Below are 26,583 nucleotides of genomic sequence, written 5' to 3' on the forward strand. Positions count from 1 at the left end.
CAAAGAAGTGCAGACCGACAGGAGCCGGATGTAGATCGCTCCTGAGAGACACAGCCAGAATACAGCAAATACAGAGGCGAATACCAGCAGCAAACCACTGAACTGAGAATAGGACCCCCGTTGAAGGAATCAGAGAAAGAACTGGAAGAGCTTGAAGGGGCTCGAGACCCCATATGTACAACAATGCCAAGCAACCAGAGCTCCCAGGGACTAAGCCACTACCTAAAGACTATACATGGACTGACCCTGGACTCTGACCTCATAGGTAGCAATGAATATCCTAGTAAGAGCACCAGTGGAAGGGGAAGCCCTGGGTCCTGCTAAGACTGAACCCCCAGTGAACTAGACTGTTGGGGGGAGGGGGACAATGGGGGGAGGGTGGGGAGGGGAACACCGATAAGAAAGGGGAGGGGGGAGGGGGATGTTTGCCCGGAAACTGGGAAAGGGAATAACACTCGAAATGTATATAAGAAATACTCAAGTTAATAATAAAAAAAAAAAAAACAAAAAACAAAAATAGGATCCGATGAACTGACACAACAGAGAAGAGTGTTGTTGCCGGAACTTGTGGGTCAGTGTCCCAGAAGGTCCTTATTCCTGACTAAGGTGCCTCCCAGCTTGTTTCTGCTATTTTGGCATTAGCAGCCATTTGAAGCCCATTTCTGTGTAGTAGCTATGCAAGTGCTTTGTGAATGCTAAAACACTATGTAAATGTACAGTTTGCAGATTCTTACCAAGGTCAACTGATTTTCACAATCTCACATATTTACTTAATCCAGCTACTCTGGAGGGTCCCCTCTTTAACCCCTCCCTCGTGTTTTTTCACTTAAACCAGAAGTTCTTGTAATTACAGAAAAATGGTGTACCTCTCCGAAGCCTTTTTAGCCTTCAAGGCAGTGAGGTGAGCTCACACATCCTCAAACCTCGGCTTGTGGAACATGTCAGTGGCATCCATGCTCAGTGTAATGGGCTTCCATACAAACACCAAGGTGAAACATGAGTCTATATCATCAGGAGACATCACCCCCTACCCCACATCTCCAACCCCCTCCACCTCCCCACCTTCATCCCCCAAGGTTTTGACACCTCAAAAGGAAACATCTTATGTGACTGTCTTGATCACTACTCCATTGCTAAAACAACAACAACAACAACAAAACCACCAAAAAGCCAAGCCCCTGGCCCAAACCACCCTAACTCTGCTGTCAGTCCTAACTTAATAGACCAGCAGCATAGATTGCTTTGTGGGACACAAGTGACTGCCACATGGTCAAGAGCACACACAAACCCAGGTACTGACCAGCAGGTTATCGACAGGCTTTCTGAATCCCAAGATCACCGTTCCACACTTTTGGGGCACTTTCTTCTACTGCTATCCATTTAACGTCCGATGTTTACTCATCTTAACACTTAACATGTTGATGTTCAGGGTTAGTGAAGACACTGGGTGTGAAGTAAAGAAGAAAACATTCACAATGCACTCCAAAGGGAAATATTGATTAGTGCAACATCGATTTCCTGGAGTCTGTCACACTTGAGTGCACAGACGTCTATCTGTGCTGTGCATGCTCACTTCAAGTCTTCCCTGACAACCCCATTTATACACTAGCATTTTATAACCCCATGCTCCCTGTGCCATTTATCAACCATAACACCGAAATAAAAACATTTTAAGTTTGCATTTATTTCTGTGTTTTTCCCCCACCTTTGTTCTTGGCAGAATAATCTTCATTAAGACAAAGATACTGAGCCTGGTGGTACATGTCTCTAACTCCAGCACTCAAAGACACAGATAAAAGAAATGCCCTAAATTTGATACCAGCATAGTGAGACTTTGTGTCAAGAAAAAAAACCATCTCACAAACCAATAAGTATTGGTGCCTTGGACAGTCCCTAAGCACACTGTATGTAACCAAACTCACGGAATTCACCAAGTTTGAGATTTCAAATAAGAACTGCCAAGTTACACATGAGAAGATTTTTTTTTTAAAGAAAACTTACTTGTAAAAAGAATTTGAATTTCTTTGTTAAAATAGCAGATAATGCTCAGTTCATGAAAATGATGTCCTCTGGCATAAGACCATATGCTACATGCATGGACACAACTAATCCAAGCCCACTGATAGGCAATGCCAACTGCACCAGAGTGCTGATAGGATCACCCGTGGCAATATGTGTGAAACACTGCAGCTCACGGCAACAGGCAGTGTTAATAGAAGGGAGGTAATGGTGTTGTTACTGCCACCGCCATCACACTGGAGTCCAAAACACCATTCCTATCATCCAAATAATCCGTGGTAAGAATGGGAATCCACTTTCTAAGTCTACATAATTTAGACGGGGGTGGGGGCAGATTACGTAATCGTTCCCAGAAACCAGAGTACCTCAAAAGAGGTGGGGATGAAACACTGTGATTCTATTTCCCAGGTATTTCATTACACTATAAACTATAAAAATAAAAATGTCCATAAATAAAGTGGAATTCTAAAACTAGGCAGATTTACTTCAAAACAGTTTACACAAACTTTTGATGTAAGACAGAAACTCGTATTGTCTTTTGCTAGTTGCTGGGAAAGGAAGGGTCTGTTTTCTCTAAGAGTGTGTAGCCAGGCCCTGATAAGCCAACCACACTCCAGTGAGGTCATCACTCGGCCCAGAATATTTGTCAGCACACCTTGGCCTTGGCAGGGTGGAGGGTGGGGGTGGGGATGGGGGGTTAGGGGGTGAGGGATGAGGCGGGGGCTCAAAGTCAGGTGTGAAAAGAACCTGGGAAGAGCTTGGGGGGTGTGGGGGGATGTGAATAAGACTGAAATGCACTATAAAATTTAAAGCCTTCTACTGATGTCCTGCCTGGAGAAAAAGCCAGAAGTGGACTGAAGTCTGGGGTGGCTGGGGCTGGAAGCGCCTGGCACTATGACCCAGCGCTCGCTCACAGCTGTTTTATGGAATCATTTCTCTCTCACACTCCACAGGGTTCATGTCAGTGGGGGCTCTAAGGGGAGGTCTGTGCTCCAACTGGGGTGTCTGTGATACCATGGCCACACCATAGCAAACCTGCACTTATTGATCTGTTCCTCTGTCATAGAATAACCCAGGGCCTCTGAGATTGATAAAAAAAACCGAATCTTAAAATCAAAACCACATTCCAAATGTCTTAAAAGATATTTTTTGTTCAATTCTTTCGTAAAAACATTGGTCACTATTTAACATACAGAGGCAACAAAATGCACCTGGTTTACATGCATCAACAAGTCAATGAATCATAATACACAAACAACATGGATTCTGAACAAACAGTACTACAGCAGCTATGTATGACACAGTTCGAGGCAGCTCTAATGCCGACAGAGAACAGCTGCTCTGAGAACCAGGGCAGTCCACTTTCAGCTGACGTCAGAGTCTCCGTGTCGAGAATCGCTCAACACGGGTGGTATGGAGTCATTAACATAAGGGGGCCACCTTCAGAAATCACACTGTGCACAGCACCAGGTTAGGTCAGAGCCAGAGCTCGAGAAACGATGCCTTTGGTCAAAGACAGAGAGACTTTAATTTTTTGTTTGTCTGCTTTTGAAAACTAAGTATGGTAATGATTCAAAGCATTTTATTGATTAAACATGATTCAAAAAATTTCACTGAAAATTAGAATGCCTTTCATGTGAAAGTTACATCTTCCATTATTTAAGTCTTCAATGACACTGGCATAATTCTGTTAACAGAAATTCCGGTAATAAGGACTAGAAGATTTTTAAGAGAAAGAAAAAGGAAATGAACAGTCAAAAGTGTTTTCTAAACTCCAAGACGAGTTTCTGGAGATGGTATTTAATAAGGAGAAAAGTTAAGCACCACAATACAACACTTAAAAACAAAGACAGGAAAACCACCAATACGCAAGGTAAGGAAACCAGCACACACGTGTTTACACAGAAAGTAAAAGGTGCCTTCTAGTCTATCATCCTGAACCCTGTGCTTGCTGTCTGTGTGACACGTGGACAAAGATACAGAAGAGTCTGTCTGCGACCTCAAGTCACGTGATGCTAATGTGACCAAAGGAGAATGTTACTTGTGTATATGAGAATTTGATGTCTTTTTACCTTTATGTTATCTTTCCTTAAATTCTATGATAAAGGACAGGACTAAGTTACCCCAAAGAACAAAAAGGAACAATATGTGACGTGATTTCTTACGGAAAAGAAATCTTTAAAAGGAGCCCAAAGAAAGTTTGTGCAAACAAAACTCCCAAGTAAGATTTAAAAAGCATGGTCATGTGACATTTGTCTTGCCATCTACTCAGCAGACATGAATAATTTTAATTCCCCAGGATTAAATTCTAACTTCAGTCTCTCCCTTCCTTATGTTCACTTATTCTGCTACATGTAACTTTTTAGCAAATGCGGGAAAGGGTTCAAAAGCTAAAACTCAGGATACTCAGGATTCTCAGGACCGTGTAGGTCAGACATACAACACAGACACAAGCAGCTTTCACCAGCTGTGCTATGATCGCCACGAGAGAAGAAAAAAGTCCAAAAATAGGAGAAAGGATCACTCCTCATGTTACATTTGACTAGATAGCAAAGAGCAACAGAAAATACATGTTGTTTCTAAAACACTCTTCCAGAAAAAAGTCACAAAGCAAGATCTAATGCGATTGGGACTCTGAGCATAGACTCATTCCATTCCATGAGAAAATAACACATTAATCTTTCCAAAGTCGTAGAACCGATGCTTCATGAACTTCCCAAATACCACTTGAACTTGGTCATCCACTCCCTAGACCTCCTTGAAGATTTCCATTTTCTATTTCTGTAAAAAAAATTTTTTTAGCCTAATTTCCAAATATCATTATGGGTTTCTTAGTTACCCTGCTCTCTTAACCCTACTCTAAGACACAGGAAGTGTCCAAGCGCTGCCTTCTCTCTCAAACCAGAATTCACTGTGATTGCTCAAAGTTGGGAAATGAAAGGTAAAAAGCCAATCAGAAATAAGTACACTTGTTAGCGTGTATGGTGTATGTAAAAGGAGGGCCAGACAATTGTTCTTTCTGATTAACCTCTGACCTTTAAAGACAGTGTGGGTCAAAATTAAAATAGTCAGATATACTTAAAACACTGTTTCATTTTTGAAAAGATGTGGAACTTTAAAAATTGAATGAATTTATATGATTGTAAATGTTTACCGTAAAATACCACAAAAGGGATGCCACCAGGCAGGGAGTTACAATTTTTAACTGATATTAAACATCTTAAATAATTTGGAGAAACCTCAGCATTGAATTATGTCCATCAGGGAAAAAAAATAAAGACATAAATAGGTATCCCATGCAGGTTATGTAAGAAAGCAAACCCCAAGTCAGTACAGTACAGTATCAATGACTGAAAGTTAAATAATATGTTGATACATAGAAGGAAAAGATAACATGTTGACAGCCATTGATGAAAAGCATCTCAATAATTTACATAAAATGATACTAAGTAGTTGTTAAAAAGATGTCTTAAGAAGACCAAGCCACAATAAGTTAGTGTTTCCGAAGTACATGCTGAATTATTTGATCCCGTATCTATGCACTGGTACTGTCTGCTAAATGTTGTGACAGTAGATTTAATGACTGAGGTACATTAGTTTACATCTTTTATAGGTATTCTAAGATGATTAATTTGATGTTTCCAGTTTTTCATCTTCTTCACCTCCTCCAAAGAAAATCAAAGGGAACATTCCTAGAATGCAGCCGATCGTCACCCCAACAGCCTTGCCCTGAGGAAACAGAGGAGAGTATTTCTTAAAGGTACATGGCCTGGAAAGAGGTATCCTTGCTTAAACATTGATGACAATGGTCCATCGTCACACACTATGCAATTCCCACTACAACTGTAATCCTGTTGATTACAGAAACCTACATATTAAAATAAGCTACCAAACACTCAAGAACATGTCATATTAAAATTAAAAAGAAAAGGAGAAAAAACAACATGACATCAAAGAAATATTCAAGTATAAGATTTTTAAATCATATGTGTTTCTTGATATCAGAAGACTGGAACACAGGAGGGGGAAATGTACCAGTTATTCTCAGTCCCTGGACTCCATACTCTGTATCCTGTCCTTCAGTACTAATCCATGTATGCTGACTTACGTCACATACAGCCATCTTAGAAACAGTGGTTCTCTCTGCCTCTCCGCCCTGTGCAGTGTTTTGGAATAGGTTAGTTTACGTATACATCCCGTATAAAGACTTTCCAGTTCCCCCAGTTGTGGGTTCCTGACCTCTGAAAGCTTTCCTAACGGTAAGGACCCTACCACGCACTCCCACAATTGAGACACAACATCAGAGGGTTCTATGTCCTGATGATTTAAAACTTAAATGTTAAGGTTTGTGCATCTTCATAGACTATGGTCATGGAGTCTTTCATACTTGACAAAAATGCAAATGCACATCTGCCAACCTTAATCAACTATGTAAGTATACACATCACACGAAGATTTTTGCAATCTTCATTGTGAAACCTATATGGTGAAGTTTTAAAGTTTTATTTCTATAAATGATTCCAAATTTTACATTCCTGGTAACTATCAAATTTAAACTTCTCAATTAAGTTTTCTTTCTTAAAAATGCCTATTTTATTATTTTTAACTATTTGTGTGCATGTGAATGCAGATGCCCACAGAGGCCAAAAAAGGACACTGGATACCTTGGAACTGTAGCAATGGGCAGTTGTGAACCCTGAAGGCTGGGAACTGAACTTGGGTCCTCTACAAGAGCAGTAAACACTCCTAACGTATGAGCCATCTCTTCAGCCCCTCAATTAAGTTTCCTTCTTTCATACAAACAGTTACTGAGATTCTGTTGTATATTAAACCCTGCTGGTTAAAACAGAGACAAGGACCAGCCAGACACAGTTGATCTTTCCCCCTGGAGCTTCTAGTTAAGAACAGAGAGACACAGTCAGTCCCCTCTGACACTACGGAAGCTATGCTAGCTCTGTAATAGGCAGCACTGAAGTGAATGTTTTCTCTTGGACAGCATCCAGTTAGCAATCAGATTGTGGAGTATCTGTAAAAACTTTCAAAGTAGACATCAACGTTTTGACAATACTGTACACTACACTATTTCAGTCAATTATTATGGTAGTTTGTTGTTTGCTGTGGTGGTGTTATGCCTGTGATTTATATTAATAGTCAAACCTGTCAATCTTATTATGTAAATTATCTTTAAAGGGACTACAGTTTCAGAGAGATGCCATAAAAACAACTTGGTTCTGTCCAGACACTAATAAAGTCAGTCTTAAATTCTTATTTTGATCTAAATATTTCGTCCATTCATATTTCAACAGAGAGACTATTATTTGGCTCCTGATTGCCCTAGGATATGACTGTTGCTAAGAGACCTCAATCGCCACCCATTCTGTTAAAATCCCTTTCACTATTTCCCACTATGTCCCCTCTTGCTCGCCTTAGAAATGCTAGAGCAGGGGTGATCCTTGCCACCACCAACATTTCAATCATTATTATTTGACCTTTCCTCCCCTATCAGTCCACAGAAATGCTCAGAAATGAGCACCAGTGAACAACCACAGTATAAATGGGAATCCATTCCAGAATGAACAAAGGATTACAAAACCTTTGGGTGCTCAAGTCCTTCATATTAACTAAGCTGCACAACAATTTTTGTGTTTTTTTTTAAATCAGTCAAGCATGCTAATAAAAAGATAAAGGGATAACAAATTATTTTTTTCTGAGAATGTCCAAGGCCCAGGTAAAACTCAAATCAATGATAGTCTCAAAACTGCCATGCTGACCACTGGGTTCATGCTTATAAGTCATGTAACTTACCAAATGTGTGCTAACACGTGTTTGCCACATGTCAACTTGCTTTGGTGTAAGATCAGGAATTGAGAGGCCTAACCTGGACGCCAAGGCCTCAACATAACCTGCAAGGCTTTAAGAGAACAAGAGAAGGAGAAAGTTTAAAGGGACATGCAAGTGTCTGCAAAGAGTAAAAACCAATCACTGCAAAAAGAAACGAGAGTCCGTCCCTGTGCTCACGCTAGACAGGGAAATTATAGCTTCCATTTTATTATGTGTAGATGACTCTGGCTTAAAACACTTTCAAATTCATATTTGATACACAGTGACTAAGAGCATTTAATTTTTATCATTACTTTAAGAGAGCAATCATGGTACATGATATATACAAATATATGTGTGTGTATATATATAATACTAAAATTGCTGTACCCCAAACTTAATGCAAATGTTTGAACATATAATTTGATTTAATAATTATGATCAGAAGTAACAGTTTTTTAAATTTATTAGACTAATGTGGGATGATGCACAGGTGAGGCAGGTACAAGATAGAAAGAGGCCTATCATTGGACGAGAAGGAAGGATAGGTGGGAGAAAAGTTTGAAGGAAGAGGAGGAGATGGGAACGGAAGAGGGAAGGAGAGAGAGTAGCTGGGAGACAACATGGAGGCGGATGTTAAGATTCCACGCTGCACCTTTACAGGTTGTTACGAATGTGCTTAAGAGATGGATGTGCACAGGGCTGTGTATGTTTAAGTGGGCAATTATATGGTATCAACTGGGTCAAAGGGTATTGTGTTATGTGTCCTTTCGTGTAGCGATTTGAGTGTAGGAAAGTGTGCGGCGGCTGGAGACACTGGGCCGTGCAGAATTGGGACGTGTGTTTCTGGCATGGAAACCTGCCTTGGGAACTGGACAGGTAGAGAGACGGCTGCCAGCTCAGAGAGAGGCCTTCGGCAGTGTGATATGGGATGGAGCAGAGCGGGTGAGAGGCTTTGCCGACTGAGATGACGCTGTCCAGCAGATGTCTTGGGCACTGCGGTGTAGATTTAGTGGGGATAAAGGCAGCCTTTTATTTTTTATATTTTATAACAACAGACTAATGTCCTAATGGCAGCCTAGAACCTTTAGCCTACAGGGAATGTGATCAACTCTAAGTTTCCATTAATCTTGTTCTAGGTACTAGCAGAAAGAAAAGAGCTTGCCAATTATGCACACCAACAGCCACAAGCTACATTCTGGCTTCAGATATGAAGTGTTTTGAAAGTGTGCATCCAGGAACACATAAATGATACCTGTGAGAGAAAGGGAAACTAGAGGGAGAAATATTCTCAAACATAGAAGCTCTTCATAAAAGTCCAATCTAAAACTAAGTGGCTTTAAAATCTATCAGTTCATTCCATTGATACATCAGAAAGCTATATAGAAGCTCAATACTGTCAATTATTAAGGCTAAAGTTTGGAAATAGAAAATGAAATGTCAAAGAGATAAGATAAATGTCATCAAGATAAGATTTATGTCAAGAATTCTAGGAATATAAAATCGTTATCATGCCCTACAGGAAAACAAAACAAAAGCCTTAAAATTAGCTTTAGCCTCAAACTCAAGTGCAGATGTCTAATATGAAGGGTCAGATCACTTATAAAACTGTTTCTGCCTAGACTATGAGCTGAATAGACTCCTACTAGATCCAAATCTCAAAATATACTGCTTCAGTAGCGAAGAGAGGAAGACGACAATGTCAATGACAAAGCAAGAGAGAGAAAGACGTTTGCCCTAATACTGAATGCCAACTTCTGGGCTGTCTCAAGCCCAGGAAGCAGCTCAGGCCATCTGCCACCTGGAAGAAAGAGAGAAAGCTGGCTTTTCAGGGCAGCCGTCCTCCGTTTGTGTTATCATGCCTGCCACAGGAAAGAAAGAGAAATGGCCAAGTAAACACATGCCTGCAGGCCGGGGGGTGGCTCAAGGTGGGGTGCATAAGTGCATATGACCCTATGTTCACTGTCTTACTGGGAGAGGGGGGCGGGAGGAGTGTGTCTTAGACATTATTTCCTTTGCAGGTCAGTGTTCTCAAATTTGGGCCATATCTCTTATCTTTGGGCTTTTTGTAAGTAAAAGGAAGTGGAAAAATGACAGAGGTTTGCTTTTAGGTCTCTGTTCCCATTGTAGATGTCCACAAAATATATCTTCCATAAATAGAAATTCTAATTTGCTTATATAGTGGCATGGTTTTATCTAGCCTTGGAACCACTACTTAGTTTTATTGGCACATTGTCCCGACTACATTTAATGTCCACCAAACATTTAGTACTACTGACTTAGAAATATTAAACTTAAACTTTTAGTTTTAGAACCCAAAGGAAAATAATTGTCCTTTTTAAAGGCTTGTTAATTAAAGAATAATAAAAACAAGAACGTGTAAGAACATAACTACAGAAACAAATCATGGATGAACCTACCCAAGTCCAGCTAAATCTGAAACAAGATTTCCCAAAGCAGCAGCTGGAAATTTGAAAAACACACAATGAATTATCAAAGCCAAGCCAGCAAAGGTCACAGTATTACATCGCGTGAGAGGCACTGAGTGCTGGGCTTCTGGAGTCGAACTATTCTTGGATGTAACAACTGTATTCGGGAGCAGCTCAGGAATAGCTCTAGGTGCCAAGGGTTTAAAATGGAGCATAATCCTAAAAGTATAATATTCTACCTCCATTAATAGAGTGTTTACCTATTATAGCAGAAATTTTCTATTCCTATTTCCATACTAAGATTTCATAGTTTTGTCTTCAGTATGACATTTGCTTTGGGAAATTTGGATATTGGTATTTCAAGGACAAAGCCAAGTTAGGAAACCCAACTCAAGAAAATAAAGGAACGAAAGTACTTCTTTTACAGTTTTTCTTCTACTCAACTTGAAAATAACTTAATAGTGACAAAGGGTAAAATGATTTGGTGATAATATTGAATTATAAGAAAAAATTGCCTTAACATAGACAATTTAGTTGAGTTCTGTTACCCACTAACTAACATAAATTACAAGTTCTCAGGGGGAAAAACATATACAGAAAACTAAGAAACAGAAGATTAACATTAAAGATAGCTAAACAAATAAACATTTCAATGAGCAAACTCATTTAAAATATCTTTTAAATCTGACATTTTTAAACCATATGCAGACAATAGAATTTTAACATTTGCTATTATTAAATACCTGCCATTGTTGAAATTCCCAAAATAATTCCAATAGACAATTCAATTTGGGTTCCCTGAAAAGTGATTGGGAAAAAAAATTAAAGTTGACATGGCTCTAAAAGAATATCAACGTGCTAATAAAAACAGACTGCAAAGTCAATATGCTGCTAACATACAATTACACCCGAAAACATCCATAAATGTGCACAGAATGAGATGATTCACTTAATTCTCTCTATATATTCTATGTTAATTCTACATTTATATATTTATTATATATTCTATATTCTAATTCTATGTATACATATACATTCATGACAAAATAACCAATTGCATTTCATCTGCTAAAGTTGAACCTTCCTAAAAATAAATAGCAGCACATGTAGTAATCAATTCATCATTAATAGTCTAACCTCTAGTTTCTTAATTTTACTTTTCAGTCTCCCAGAAATACATTTTAAAGCTCTTTGAACACAAAGATGGATGCATAGATGCTAAATTCTGTAACATATTGTTCTATTGCTTACTCTTACCAAAAGATTTGAAAGACTAAATGATTTTCTAGGGAAACCACTGTTAGAAAGATTTTCCTAAACACCTTTGGCTCCTTAACCATTAACGCAGCTGGGCTTCATGTGTTTATGTGGGACAACGTTAACTCTGACAGGCTTGCAGCACTGAGAACTGAGTAATGAGGACCCACTGGATCTACTCATTGGAAGGCCCCACATTTACATCCCCTTGGGTAAAGTGGAGGAGCTCATGCTTCCCACCCACACAACAGAGGTGGCATTGAGGTGACAGGGATGCATGACTCCCAGGCTGTCAGACAGAGGAGGTCCTAGGTCTATTTTGCTATTTCAGTTCTAATCCTTGATAAAGATTAAACTCTCTAGAGATCTGGCAGTGAACATTTTAAAAACTAACTACCAATAGTAAGAAAAAGAAGCCTCAGGTGTGGTACACAAAACCAGTGCTCATCAGTTAGCCCAGAGGGCAAACCCTGGAGGACACTTTCCTCAATTCTCTTGTCCCTCCGCTCAGTCCTACCCCTTGAAGACATAACTCGTGTTGAATATGACCAAACAGCCTGATGCACCACTCTCCTAGACACATAAAATTATTAACTTCTGAAGGCACCTAAAATAGCAGATTTCAGAGGAAAATAAAAGGAAAGCATGAACAGAGAGAAAATAACAAAGATACATATTTTTCTTACATAAACATGAAGACGGCAGAGCACCACTACAGGGCCGTGCACACGTAAATCCTAAGTGTGACAGCACCCTTGACAGCAGGCAAGCATTGTCAATAACCCAGGAAGAATGTTAAGGCCTTTGTGTGAGCTGAAGATGTAGCGCTGTGTGCAGAGTATCTAACATGCATGAGGGTCCAGGCCTGAGCCTACCGCTCCCTACACAGAGTAACAGCAAGAAACCAAGAGGAGGCTGGAGAAACGGCTCAGTATGCACACGGAGGCTACAACCGTCTGTGACTGGACCCAGTGCCTCCTCTGGTGCGTCAGCGACAGCTAGCTCACATATATAAAGTGAATAAATCTTCAAAAAGAAGAACCAAGAAGTGTTTGTGTGCTTTATCGCTTGGGGAACAATTCCCTAAATGTATTTACAGTAAAATACAATCTTTATTTTGTTCTGTATTCTGAAAACTTTTGTTTTAATAGATGAGATGGGAATTACAAATAAATCTACAGCAGATATCAAAGTTACACTTTATCACCTTCATTACTCTTACCTTACAACTAACCTATTCTTAAAAATTCTATCCTAGTCGAATTGTAAAACAAATCAATTACCAAAATGACTAAATTATAAATTACAAAAAGCAATCCAGTAATATACAATTATAATAAGCTATATAGCCTAAGAATATTGGCTGAATATTATTATTACTAGCAGTCAACAATGAAGGTCTACTTTACCCTATCATAGTTGACTATAGAGAAGTTTGAGTACAAAGACATTGAGGGACATCTAAGAGAAGGAAGAGGGTGAGACAGGGCAGAAGACTGTGTAACTCGCCCTGTCTGAAACACTCACATCTGCTCCACAGTGAGAAAAGGTGATTTGTGCTTTAAACCATGGTGAAGGGCAAAAACAAACCAAATGGAAAAGACACATTGGTAGATGGCAATGATTACTCTACTTGGTTCCCTTCTAGAGAATCGTCCATTGTGTTACTCATCTGTGTTCATCTCTAGTCAAGTGAAACACCTCATGGGAACATGTCACCCTCTCAGCACTTTTGTCAAAACCATTATTACTCTTCACTGGGTGTTAAAGTCAGAGATTTAAATACTTATTCCAGTAAAAGCTGGAGATGTGTCCTTGAAGATGGATTTATGTAAACAGGTTATTGGTAACCTGGAGTTAAGAATCTCAGGTCTGGACACACACTTTACTCTGATATGCTAGGGAGGAGACACAGCCCCGAGGAAAGCAAGTAGCCAACAATACTGAAGTGACTGGGGTCTGTGGCTGCGTTTGGTCAGGTCCCATCAACAGTTCCTTTGCACACAGACACTTCAGCTTTTTTAAAAGATACTGCACAGGGTCCCACATCCTCCCCTTTATTCAAAATGTGCCATCTCCACAAGTGCTCATAGCAAAGGACAGTATTTCAGCATTTGAGTCTTTAAGGTGAGCCTTATTATAGAAATGTGTTACAATGGTGGCTTCGAGCGCTAAAACGTTGGGAAACTGAAATATTTAGCACACAGATGCTCTCTATCAGACAACCTGCTCACGGGTACACAATCAACTACAGTTTATAAACTCAGCACAAAGGAGCTTTTATTACAAGTAGATATGCTTTGTATTAATAACAGTAATTTAGACAACTCAATGTTAGCAGCCTGAGAAAAGCAGTGTGTTTCTAAATAATTAAATACTCATCTGACATTCATACACACACTGATCAATTTTATTCTTCTATGTATACTAGGAAAATAATCCTAAAAATGACCATTCTGGAATTATATCTTAGGCCCACTCAACTAACCTGTGTCAGCCTTTGGAAGTCTGGCCTTGCTGTGGCACGGTACCAAGAAGCCCTGCAGAGGTGCTTATGACCCCAGCTGTGCACAGGCCAGAGTCACTGTGACTGCTGACTGCAGCTGACTCGTGCTGCTGTGACCCCTATACCTCTTTTAAACCAAAGGGACAGGTGGACCCACTGGAAACCCGGTTCTCATTAATTTGGATGCAACGCTAGACCCTGTGGCAACCACATCATCCCAAATGAGCTGAGTTTACATTTTAAACAATGCTGTAGCCTATTAAACAATTATGCAATTTACTTTTTAAAATTTCTATTTTAAAACTAAATCTATTTATCTTCATTCATAGGACAGGTGAATTCCAAAACCCCAGAAATTCTTCCATCACTCCTCCCTTCCCACCACCGCCCAACCTTCTCCTCTCTCCCGCCATCTTTCTGGGTAGTTTCCTCAACAATAGTTCATAGTTCAGTAAATTCTCAGCGTTCTAACTCAGGGAAGCATTGTTTTTTCAAATGAGTCTCAGTAAAAAGCCCTCCTTAGGACTTCACACTGGTACATAGAAAGAAATAAGTAATTTATGCTATTTTCTCTTCTAGGGATTTAGGTAGCCCACAATCTATTCACTGTTAATATCCAAAAGAGTTGACTCCATAAAGCAATCTAGAAGCTAAAAGGGGACTTTTTATACTACAGAAAGCAACAAGGTGGAAGAGGCTGCAAAGTGAATCTGAAGACATTTTAGGGTTAAATGCTGAGACTAAAGCCTTGACTATGTCCAGACACCTAAGATAGTCTAGAATGAGAGAATTCAACTAGGAACCAATCAAATACCCTGTACATAATACAAAATATATACGCGATAACAGACACCAACACAAGAACCCCAGATACGTCACACACATTTGCTCCGTAATAAAAATGTTAGAAGAAAATCAAATAAACCATAAATGTTTGTCTGCATGCCTTGCCAAAAGTTTCATAATTAATATATGTGATGCTTTAAAATTGAACTTGTTCACTGTTAATTAATTTGACAGGTATAATATATAAGTTATTAGGAAAATGTAGTGCACACTAATCCCTTTATTTACTCAAAATACAAATGGTGAGGACTTACTGCAACAATCATAATTGCGTTATCCAAAAAGCCAAACCCTACGAAAGGTATCGCATTGTGGAAGAATACTGAAAAACATCAAAACACAGAAAAATATATTTTAATTCCTTGATAACTTTAGAATAAACAAAACAGGACATGTAATTAAAGGATTAAGAATGATCAGGGATTTGTGCTGCTGCACGTTTATTTAACAGAAGTTAAATAACGCACAAATATATAACACATAAAAACAGCTTTTGGCCTTTATGTCTCCTTACTGGCAATGCACATACACACAGTTCATGGAAGAGTAAATCTGTAAACATACAATGACCTCACGTACCTGACACATGCCAGTCTATCTCTCTCTCTCCCGCCTGAGGACCATCGCAAAGCTACTCATCTCAGTGTTTGTAATAGTAATCTTTAAAAATGCCTGCACTCAAATTCCAGGGGAGTTCATCAACTCTTTAAAGAAATTTTAGGGAAAGGAAATTACCTCAACTTCACCTGACATCTATGTGCAGCCTTTAACATCTCAGAACCTATCAGAATTCCCAAGTGCTGCTGAAACTGTAAGATTCAGAATTTGCTCCATATCAGAAAGTGGCTTGAAGGCCTCTTCCTGCCAAAGACACATCTCATGTCATCTATCTGGTGCATAACCTGAAACATGGTATATTAAAAGTCAAAGTAGCAAAACATATTCTATAATCCCACCTCATTTTCTCAAACTTGCCTCTTTAGCACACTATACAGTGCTGAGGACAGAGCAGATGCTCAAAAATAACTAATTACATTGAGGACTACTAACCTGGAAAAGAAGCTAATGTCATAGTTAGACAACTGGAGGAGGCTGTGAGGTCACGGATTACAAGCTGGAACGGGAAAAGACGATTCTAACCGCTCTTTACAACTACTAAGGCACGGAAGTGTCAGATCAGCTGACTACATTTTCCAGTAAGCATCAAGAATCTGAGCTTTATACTACATTTCCTTACCCCGCTGGTTATATTTGCTAGTATCTTCAGAGTCACCTTTAATGTAGCTAAATATACAATGTCATTAAAATACAACCCAGAAGTTATGAAAACATGACACTGCTATGGTGAGCTCTACAAGCCAAAAATGCTACTAGGCAGGAATTTTAAAAAATAAACACTTTTACCCACAAGTACTCTCAACGAAATGTCACATTCAGCATAATAATATGCACCATCGTGTATAGTTCTTACATCGAAAGGGCACAATAGACATAACCAGTCATTTCAGTGTCACTTGTCATAGTAGCAATGTTCATGACAGGAAGCAGAGTATCCCACCGTGATCATCACTGCAAAAGCTGTTAAGATGGTAAAAGTCAACTGTTCCACTGATGGCATGGGATTCAACTCAGAACTCAGACTTACTTCTCTGACTTTTCACCTACGTCCTTTGGATGCCTACTCAATATCCTGACTTTTCATAGTAAACAGCTTCCAAAATACACACTTCCAACCACAGATAAACTTACAGGCAAAGGGGCACACTGGAATGTTTACAGTCACCCACTATCCGAGTGTACCTAGATACACCCTTCTCTGTGGTCTGTGAAACATGAATATGCTAATAACACGGAATCAGCTGAGATCACTTGGCATTTATTTGAATGATGTGATGGCATCTCAATAAGATGTTAATGGCATTAAATTAAGATTATGCTGATTGCTTATCCTGGGAGAGGCCTGGTCAGTAACATTAAGGCATGCTGCCAAACTAATCAGCTTGAACTATGGAGTAGGCCTTTATCTTTATATTTAAACAAGTTGGTCAAATAAATTAAAAACTACTTTCAATTCAAAGGAGAAAAACTAAAAAAAAGGATGCACTGGGTACCCCACATAAAACTTGGTTGCCACTGCAAAGGATTTAGACATAGAAACCTATCTGCATAAACAGTTAATCTCAACATCGCCTACAGAAATGAGAATAGTATTGTATGCACTATAAACACAGAATCAGGAATCTGGGCTGGGAGAATCAGAAAGATTACCTGTGAAGAGAGATCTTAAAGAACTCTTAAACTATTTTGGTGTTTGAGGAAAGTTACTAATTTCTAACATAAATTACATTCTACCTGAGAGAGAGGGAAAAGAACTATCATTAGTTATCATTAGTTTTTTCCTGGTTGTTTGAATTTGCTTTCCAGTGAATAATGATCTCCTACTAGCTCACTGTTTCTTCAATTTCCTTTGGCAAACGCTATTCTATAGCTAAGCAGCTGTTAGCAAATGACATTTAATATTTAATTACCATTTAATTACCACCTACTTGAGTTCACCACCAGTTTTAAATGATTCTCTCCCACCGACTTTCAATAAGACCCTAGACTGTTTTACACCTCTCCCATGTTAACCTGCAGCGTTCATCCTCATCAGGAAAGAAAGAACAGTGCAGCTCAGTAACGAGGTCCTCCTCCTCACACGAACTGCACTTTCTTACTGCTGTGAACGCTGGCTGCCCAGAAGCACTTTCTGCATCAGAGAACAGTGAGCCTAAATCTAAAATTAAGTTCTTCAGTCACCCAACTAAATCCAACACATCCTTTTACCTAGGAAGTAAAATATAATACATATTTTATGCAGATTAAGAAAACTTCTAATATAAATTTACTTTTATTACTAGATGATAAGAACATTTAAAAATATTAGTTATATCATAATACGGTGATATATCTTCAGCCAAGTTTAGAAAGTGCTCTTACATGAAAAAATAGGACAACCCATTACTCTATCAGGAGGGTTTAATTTACTGTTACACTACTATAAGAAATAGTTCTTTCAGGTCCAAAAGAGAAATGCATATCAGTTTAACAATTAGAGAACCATTACCATATCTCAGCTGTCCTGGAGTGGGTGGTAGAGCTTCCAATTTTTCTAAAGGGGAAGAAAGGGTATGGAGCAAGAATTAGTTACAATAGTATAAAACAGGCTACAAAATGGAAAATGTACGTAGGATAGTAGATTTAAATTACTCATTTTAGAGAATACTGCTGTGGCTTAAATTACAAGACTAGGAACTAAACAGCTTCAGCCATATGCTATGGGTCACACACATAAGCTATGGGTCACACACATAAGCTATGGGTCGCACCCATGGGGGTTCTCTTTTATCTAGATATCATGGTGCAAGGAGTCCATTTGCATCAATTTCAGTAGAAACACAGTCTAGAAAATATGGAAACTCAGGATGACTTAACAAATATATGCAAACTAATACTGAGGGCAAAAAAGACCCCCAAATATGCTTGTACTTGTTTATTTATTTAGAGACAGAGTCTTGTCATACAGTCCAGGTTGGCCTCAAATCCACAGTCTTCCTGCTTCCACATTCCAAGTGCAGCTAAAATACCTGTGCCACCACAATCACTTGGAAATTACATTTTAAAGGCAATGTCATTACAGTAATGGTTTTACAGGCTTGTATAATGTCCTCCAATTAACTCCATATAACAATACAGTGAATTTTTGAATTTTCAAAGCACTAAAAAGACATAATGTTTTTTATCTAAAATAGCAAACAATAATATGCTATTTATAATGTATGGCAGACAGTTCATCTGTAATCAGGAAAGCTGAAAGGCAATAGGTAATATATGACAATGTTTTTCCAAGTATTAACAAGAGTATCATGTCTGCCATGTAAAAACATAATTATCACAAAATGATTATAACAAATAATTATAACAAATAAGCAAATAAGTACCATGTCTGTCATGGAAAAATTTAGAATTATTACAAAATGCAAGTAGAACATCTTACATCTGTGAAAGTTGAAACGGTTAATAACTGGTAACTCGGAGAGGAGCCTGCGTAGATTTTTCCCCAGCAGGCATCATTACAGAAAGCTTGGTTCCCTGTGCAGCTGGGTTCAGAGAGGGGCTCTGTGGAGGTGCTACATCACTGGGGCCCGGACTTCCTCAATGGATCCACCCTTTACTGAGCAAGTGGTGGAACTGTGGCATTACTGGAGGGGGTGGAAGTAGGGTGTGGGTCCTAATTGGAAGAAATGCTTGGAAAGAGACACCTTCTTTGTGCCCAACCCCTTCCAGTCTGTTTGCTAGCTAGACACCCCCGGGTGAGCAGCTTTGCTCCTTGTCCTTCTGCCATCATGGCCACCTGGAAACACTGGAGCCAACACACAGTCTGAACCACAGGAAACTGTGCGCCAAGATGAATCGTTCCCTCAAGGATTGTTTTCTGGTCTTTTTGGCTTGTGTGTGTGTGTGTGTGTGTGTGTGTGTGTGTGTGTGTGTGTGTGTGTGTGTGTTTTAACCTCTCATATTTGGTCACAGCTGTGGTTTATATATTTTCCAACACATTTTGAGAAAAGAATAATACTAAAACCAAAGCCTAGCACATAACAGCAAATATAGAGCAGGCCAGAGCTCTAGCTCAGAGCTAGAGTGGTTGTGTATTAGAACAAAGCTGTAGGTTCAATGCTTGAAATCAAAAGGATGGAGAAAAATTGAAAATTATAGGCCAACTTCCTTCATGGACACAGTTAATTTGTAGTTATACAAATACTAAAGTAATTTAATATTAAGAAACTGATTTCTGGTTTTTTTTTTTTCTTTTTTCTTTTTTCTTTTTTTCGGAGCTGGGGACTGAACCCAGGGCCTTGTGCTTGCTAGGCAAGTGCTCTACCGCTGAGCTAAATCCCCAACCCAGAAACTGATTTCTGAAAATGTAATTAATAAAGGGTGCTGGAGAGATGGCTCAGTGATTAAGAGCACTGGCTGCTCTTCCAAAAGGGTTCAATTCTCAGCACCTACTTAGTGGTGGCCAGCACCTGTAACTCCAGTCCCCTGGGTTCTGACAACCTCTTCTGACCTCAGCAGGAACTACATCGACATAGCTCATAGCAGTGTGTGTAAGCAAAATACCCATGCGCATAAAAAAAAAGTTGATTTTTTAAAAAATGTAACAAAAGATAAAGAGTCCCAGTTTTCTGCATGACTGAAACAAACCAGAGAACTAGGACAGCTTGTAAAACACTGTGACCACCCAAGGAATAGCTCGTTTTCACTCCTTGATGACTGAGATGCTACACCACAATAAAATCCCCTGGGAAGCTGAATCCCTGTACATCTAGGAAATGTAACACTGAACAGAGCCACTATACAAACCACAAGTGAGTCAGGAAAGAACGTTTCCCCTCCTAACCCAGCTGCTTTCAAACTTGTTACATAAACATGTAAGCTTTAAACTCCACTCATGTAAAGAAAATGGCAAGTTGGATAAGAAAGAAAAGAACAAAACAAAACAAAACAATAAGAAAAATGTAGACGTATTTTAAAAATAAGAATTAGAGATCTGATGGCAAACAGATTTTTAAAAAAAAAAAATTTTTTTTTTGAGAAGAAACCCAGGCCACACAGGAAGCTAGAGCCTGAGCTTCATGGTTGGAGCACAGGGTTTTCAGCCCCTCTGACCCATCTGCTTCATACAGAGATCTCTAGGCATTGAGTCAATCACTGACTGACAGACAGACAAACAGATTGGCACAGTGCCAATCACCCGGAGCCAGCAAAGAATCATCCAAGGTGTACCACACTGTGCTTGCCACTAAGGTTCCAGGACCCCTTGGTTATAGCTAAAAAGTTTACGCTGAATTCTTAGCCAATTGCTTAGTTGTTTTCCCTTCTGTGTCTAACGAGGCATCTGGTGGGAGAGGAAATGACTAACTGAAGGTTGATTCTAATGAACTGAACTCCAGCTAATTAGGTTTTCATTTTTGCTATACTGGAAAATATCCAAGAGGCTTTTTCATTGGTGGAAATTCTTCCAGGAGTGTAGTGGTACTGCCTTTAATCCCTGCAGAGCACCGTGAGCACAGGCTGGTGGACCTGAGTTCAAGGCCAGCCAAGGCTACACAGGAAGACCCTGTCTCAAATAACAAACAAAACTGGGCGTGCTGGTGTGCACCTTTAACCCCAGGATTCTGGAGGCAGAGGCACATGGACCTCTGTGAGTTCCAGGCCCTCTATGTTTATGTAGAAAGACCCTGTCTCAAAAATAAAATAATAAAATAAAATCCAATAGACATATACAATACTGAGGATAGTAGTCCTAGATCTGAGCTTGTACTAGTGTAAAACCCTATGACCTAACCACTGTAAAGCGAATATTTCACTTTAGAGCTCACCTCTGCTTCAATCCTAGGATACTCCTGACAGATTTTACCATAACTCACAGCTGAAATGTGATTTACATTAAAATATTATAAAACCTAAGGTTACGGCAGAAAATCAAGTGACACTGTGCTCTACAGGCACAGGAAGGCAGGCTGTGTGTGTCAGTTCAGGTCAGAGGCTCTGCGAAGCCTGAGATGACAGGAATACAGATGGTCAGCTCTACTGCAGTACCAGATAGACAGTCCGGCTTATCACTCACAGGGGACACATTAAGAACAGACTGAAGAAACAAAACCCTAATGTCAATCATTATTATTTTGTGTGGAGGAATAAAAACACCAACAGCTTTTAGAACAACAAACAATAGAGCTGAAACTTTCTCCTGGGAAGTGGGCTATCATTTGAGGTGTAAACAAATGGAATGATTAATAAAAAAAAATTAAAAAAACCTTTCTCCCAACATTCACTGCATTAGCAGTGGATGACTTACTTCCCTGTGACAAAGCAAAGAAAGAACTAAGCCTTTGCACACAAACATGCACATGCACACACACACAAGTACACAGTGTGTCATGCCATGTAGGCATCAGTGTCTCTGACCTGTGGTCACTCAAAACATGCAGAGTATTTTCCCTTACTCGTGAGGCAACATTTCCCGCCTTCACTTTGATATAACTTTGCTGTTATACAGAATTAAAATGCGCACATGTGACTTCTGTTATCTATAATAAGACATACATTCTCACATTGCTTTTGCCCCTAAAATCAACATTAGTTGCTGAATCTGTGATGTGTCACAATCACCAAGAGAAACATGGTTGAGTAAATCCCAGGTTTCTTGAATCTTATTTTTGCTAAGTCTTTCATGAGATAACATTTTTTCCCAATGAAGAGATATCAATTTTACATTTGAAAACATCAAACCCTTACCCTACTCCAGGAAATAATTTTCTGACAGCAAATTCCCAAAGCAATTTATTCTAGTGGCAAAAGCCCATATGGCTTACTACTGATTTCAAAGACTAATAAAAGTCAAATAAATTTGTACTCACAGCAAAATTACTAGTAAAATAAACTACACAAAAACAAATGTAGTGATTATATATTATCTAATAATGTTATCTGGAGAAGAGGAAACAATATTTGTTTATATCCATCTGCCTTAGCCAAAGTGATTTTACAACAAAATTCACTAATTTTTGAATCTGAGTTTTTCTATTACTTACACAAATGTATAACAGATTAATTCTTTATTGGAAACTTTAATTAGTTGTTTTTTCATACCTAGGATTCCATACCTAAGTCTCTTGTGTTCATCAGAAAAGTCATTAAGTGGTATTTCCTTGTGGTGTTATTGAACACAAAATAAAAGCAAGACATAGATTTAAAGACTACACTAAAGCTATAAAATGTCTCCCAGGAAAAGTATGCCTAATAAACTCCACCATACCACTTTCCATTTCTTGGGATGGAGGTCACACTTAGCTGCCCAGGCTAGACTAGAACTAGTGGCCTTCTGGCCTTAGCCATTCAAGGGCTGATGCTACAGGGGTGCCAAGAATGTGGCCAACCATTGAACTGAGAATGGGGTCCCCAATGGAGGAGTTAGAGAAAGGACTGAAGGAGCTGAAGGGGTTTGCAACCCCACAGGAAGAACAACAATAACAACCAACCAGACCCCCCAGAGCTCCCAGGGACTAAACCACCAAACAATGAGTACACATAGAGGGACCCACACTCCAGCCACATATGTATCAGAGGATAGCATTGTCCAGTATCAATAGGAGGGGAGGCCCTTGGTCCTGTGAAGTCTCAATGCCCCAGTGTAGGAGAATGCCAGAGTGGGGAGACAGGAAGGAGTGGGTAGGCGGGTGGGGGAGAACCCTCATGGAGGCAGGGGGTGGGAGGAGGGTTTAGGGGGTTTATTGACAGGAAACCGGGAAAGGGGATAACATTTGATATGTAAATAAAAAATATCCAATAAAAAATGGAAAAAATGTAGCTTATATTTCAGGTCAAACTCTATGAAAACATTTTCATGTTTTGAGATGTAGATGAAATATAAGAAAGAAAGAAATTTTAAAAATTTCAAGCTCCAACTGCCTTTCTTTTAAATGACAAGACAACAAAAGGATAAACCTGAGTTTACTCTATAGCTCGAGTTTTAATCTATAACTCTTCTTTACTATATCTTCCTTTAAAGACACTTTCTTTCAAAAGTGTCCGTCTGCACACCTGCCTACTGCAGAGCCACCCAGCATCTGTCTGGGGAGCAGAGCCAGCAGCACGAATCAGTCTCATCTACCAAGGAACTCATGAAGGAGAACAAAGACAAAACTGATGTTTTTAAACAATAATCAGAGAACTATGATCCCAGGCATAATGAATTCCTGTTTTGTTTCTAATAGGAACCAAACCATCAAATGGGTATGATGAAATTCACAGTAACACTTCCTTAAAGAATGCATACAAAACACAAACCATACTGCGTGCAAAACAATTTAGCTAGTTATATTAGATAACAAAAAGTCGTGCACCAGAAAGGGGATTTAGAGCGTAATTTATAACATAATCGTGGCTCGGGAACATATATGCAATAAAAAAAATGAACACTTTTTAGCAACCACAAAGAACTTAACTGATTTAGTAGAGTTAGTTACTATGTCCTTTTAAATAAAGAATTTGAGTAAATATTTTTAATTATATTTTAAATACATGCTTTGGGTTAAACCCATGAAAGTATTTGAATGTAGGCCTGTAGTTTTATTTAGCAATTAGAAGTGATTGTTGTAAGATTAAGATAGATAGATAGATAGATAGATAGATAGACAGACAGACAGATACAGATATCTAATATATGTATGTAAATATGTAGCGATTGTATGATATATAATCAAAGACAGTCCTGCTCAGAGTTTTAGCAGAGCTGCACCACCCCCTTGACCTTCTGGAGAACCTGATGGACTCTGTAAGTCTGGACTGCACCCAACCCAGTACCTTGAGGAACCACTGGGCCAGTGACACCACAACTAAAAGCAGGAGCTGACCAGTGGTGTTGACAAGACAGCTACTGTGCTCAACTAGATATGAACTTTCTAATCCATTAAACTCTGGCTTAAGTAATAACCACTACATATACTAAGGTACAATAATTTTATTTTCTTCCTATCCTTCATTTCACCGTATCTTTCTGTCTTTTAAGATAACCAAACAAAAGAACATTGGTGTGTGGCTGCTTTTATATACGTAGCTGAGTACATGCAGCAATTACAATGCTCCCTAACACAGACTTCCCTGCCTTTATGCCTATGAACGGCAGGAAATTATTACATGTGAAATGTCTTTTAAAAAGGTGAACACATCAAAACAACAGTGTAGCTTTAAGAAAAGTCAGCTCTTGGTACTTTTCCTTATTGTGGGTATTAGCGTTTTCTTTGAAAAAAGAATCATATAATCATTTATAATATTACAGATAAAAAACTTAAGCTGAGCTAGAACCTACCTCGTGTAAAATATCATAACTAGTACACCTGTCTGTGAGTATGGTTACATCACCCCCACAGACATTCAACTCAAGATAAAATGGCCGAACATCAAGGGAAGAGCAGAGCCTGTTCAGTGGATTGCTACCCTTTCTCTTTCCATCACTCCTTAGCTAAGAATCTTTCACAGAGCAGCAGTGATGAAAGGGTCCCTGAAAGTACAATGTTCTCAGTGGGGTGCTACCTCCCTCTAGAAGCAAACGCACGGCTGCTTTGCATATGGTAAGAAATATGAACTGCTACTAGCGACAGGGATTCTAAACTTCTTAGCAAACTGATAGAGTCCATCACGACTAAGAACTATTCCGTCTAAATGCCTGGAGTGTGGCCATCAGGAAATTCTCTGCTTTGAAGATGTGAAGATGTAGCCACAGAGACAGTGACTCAATCATGATATACCTAGATTCTAGGTCCAAATTCCCTTTGATTTAATAAACCTCCAACATAAAATAAATAACCATCAAAAATACCAACACACACATATAGTATTATGAGGACACTCGTTATGTGTTAATATTTGAAACAGGAAAAAACTGCACTTAAATAAAATACCAATATCCTCTTTAAGTTGGTTTCCCTCTCTCCTAGGATATAATTTCTCTCAGACATAATTTTCCAACAACAGTCATTTAAAAGAAAGTAAGAAATCTGATGTACCTCAACCCCACTCATCATGAAAGGAAAATAAATCACCCTATGGCTCATCACGGTCACCAGATAAACACTATAGGAATGGGTGTGGGGCGTGCACGCATCACATTTCTGCTGCTTTCAGAACTGCGTGGCCTCCAGTGTGGGGCCAATCTCCAGCTCTAACACTGAACAAATGTGTTGTCCTGAAGTGGCACTGAACTACGATTTCATAGGGCCTGCGGCAATGCCTGCTCTGACAAAGACAGATGCCAAATCCTGAACACAATTTCTCGGTGCACAAATGAGAGATTTAAATCTCTGCACCCCAGATCCAACTGTGCTCCCTGTCTCTGTTGTATACTGGTAGCTTTTGGAAGGACGCCACCGAAATGTTGCAAAGAGGAATAGTTAGGGCCATAAGTAAGACTGAGTTCCAAACACTGGCACCAAATAACCCACACTGTTAGTCCAGTTACCATTCGGCAGTGCGGAAAGTGCTGGGGATGTGTGCTATCAGCTAAGGGACAAGTCGCATGTCTCTATGTCTGTGCTGGGAACAATCTCCAGAATAGTTAACCACCAAAACCAGTCTTCAAAAGACGCTCGCAGTAAATGTGTGTGCTTACCTGCTTACTTTGTTTTTACACTGGCATTAGAATTAGCAAAGTAGGACATAGGACTTTACAGACAAGGAACTAGTATGTTAATGTGAGTGCAAAGATGTGCACACACTTGTGCCTCTATATTTCTCTGAAGTTCTGACAACTCACTTTTGTCCTTGACCCCATAAATACTGAGTGGTATTTCATTCTTATCCTTCAAAATGTCTTCAACCCATAAAGCCATAAAATAATTCAGATGTCTTTTCACACCCTGTACTATATTCTTGGGCAATGTTAAATGTTAACTAGTCAATATTAAGTGTTACGTAGACTACGAATTGAAATTATGCTAGAGGACATTGATTTTAAACTTTTCTTGGTGTGAATTTCATGCATACACACGCGCGCACAAACAAGTCCACTAGTGTATGCAACTGTACAGCTACCAAATCTAACAAACCCATCAGGTAGTGAGGCGTGCGGTTATTACTCAGACACAGCCGCACAGCACCAGGGTT

At 39.2% G+C, this 26,583-nt stretch overlaps 1 protein-coding gene across 5 annotated transcripts in view; it reads right to left on the minus strand.

Moving 5' to 3' along the window:
* The window catches only part of Tmem65 (transmembrane protein 65), a 109,985-nt gene that overhangs the window by 65,288 nt on the left and 18,114 nt on the right, over positions 1-26,583 (minus strand). For 2 of the 5 annotated variants that reach the window (XR_015624348.1, XR_015624347.1), the window contains 7 exons: positions 17,984-18,028; positions 16,349-16,455; positions 15,132-15,199; positions 11,012-11,066; positions 10,260-10,302; positions 7,825-7,930; positions 3,151-5,748 (listed from right to left, as the gene is read on the minus strand). Coding sequence is in view for 3 of the 5 variants with exons in the window: in NM_001439820.1 (NP_001426749.1) it covers positions 5,647-5,748; positions 7,825-7,930; positions 10,260-10,302; positions 11,012-11,066; positions 15,132-15,199; positions 17,984-18,028 (419 nt within the window). In the remaining 2 variants the exon portion in view is untranslated. 5 annotated transcript variants of the gene reach the window in all.

The sequence above is a fragment of the Rattus norvegicus genome, chromosome 7 (assembly GCF_021556685.1).
Source record: "Rattus norvegicus strain SHRSP/BbbUtx chromosome 7, alternate assembly SHRSP_T2T, whole genome shotgun sequence".
Classification (NCBI taxonomy): Eukaryota; Metazoa; Chordata; class Mammalia; order Rodentia; family Muridae; genus Rattus; species Rattus norvegicus.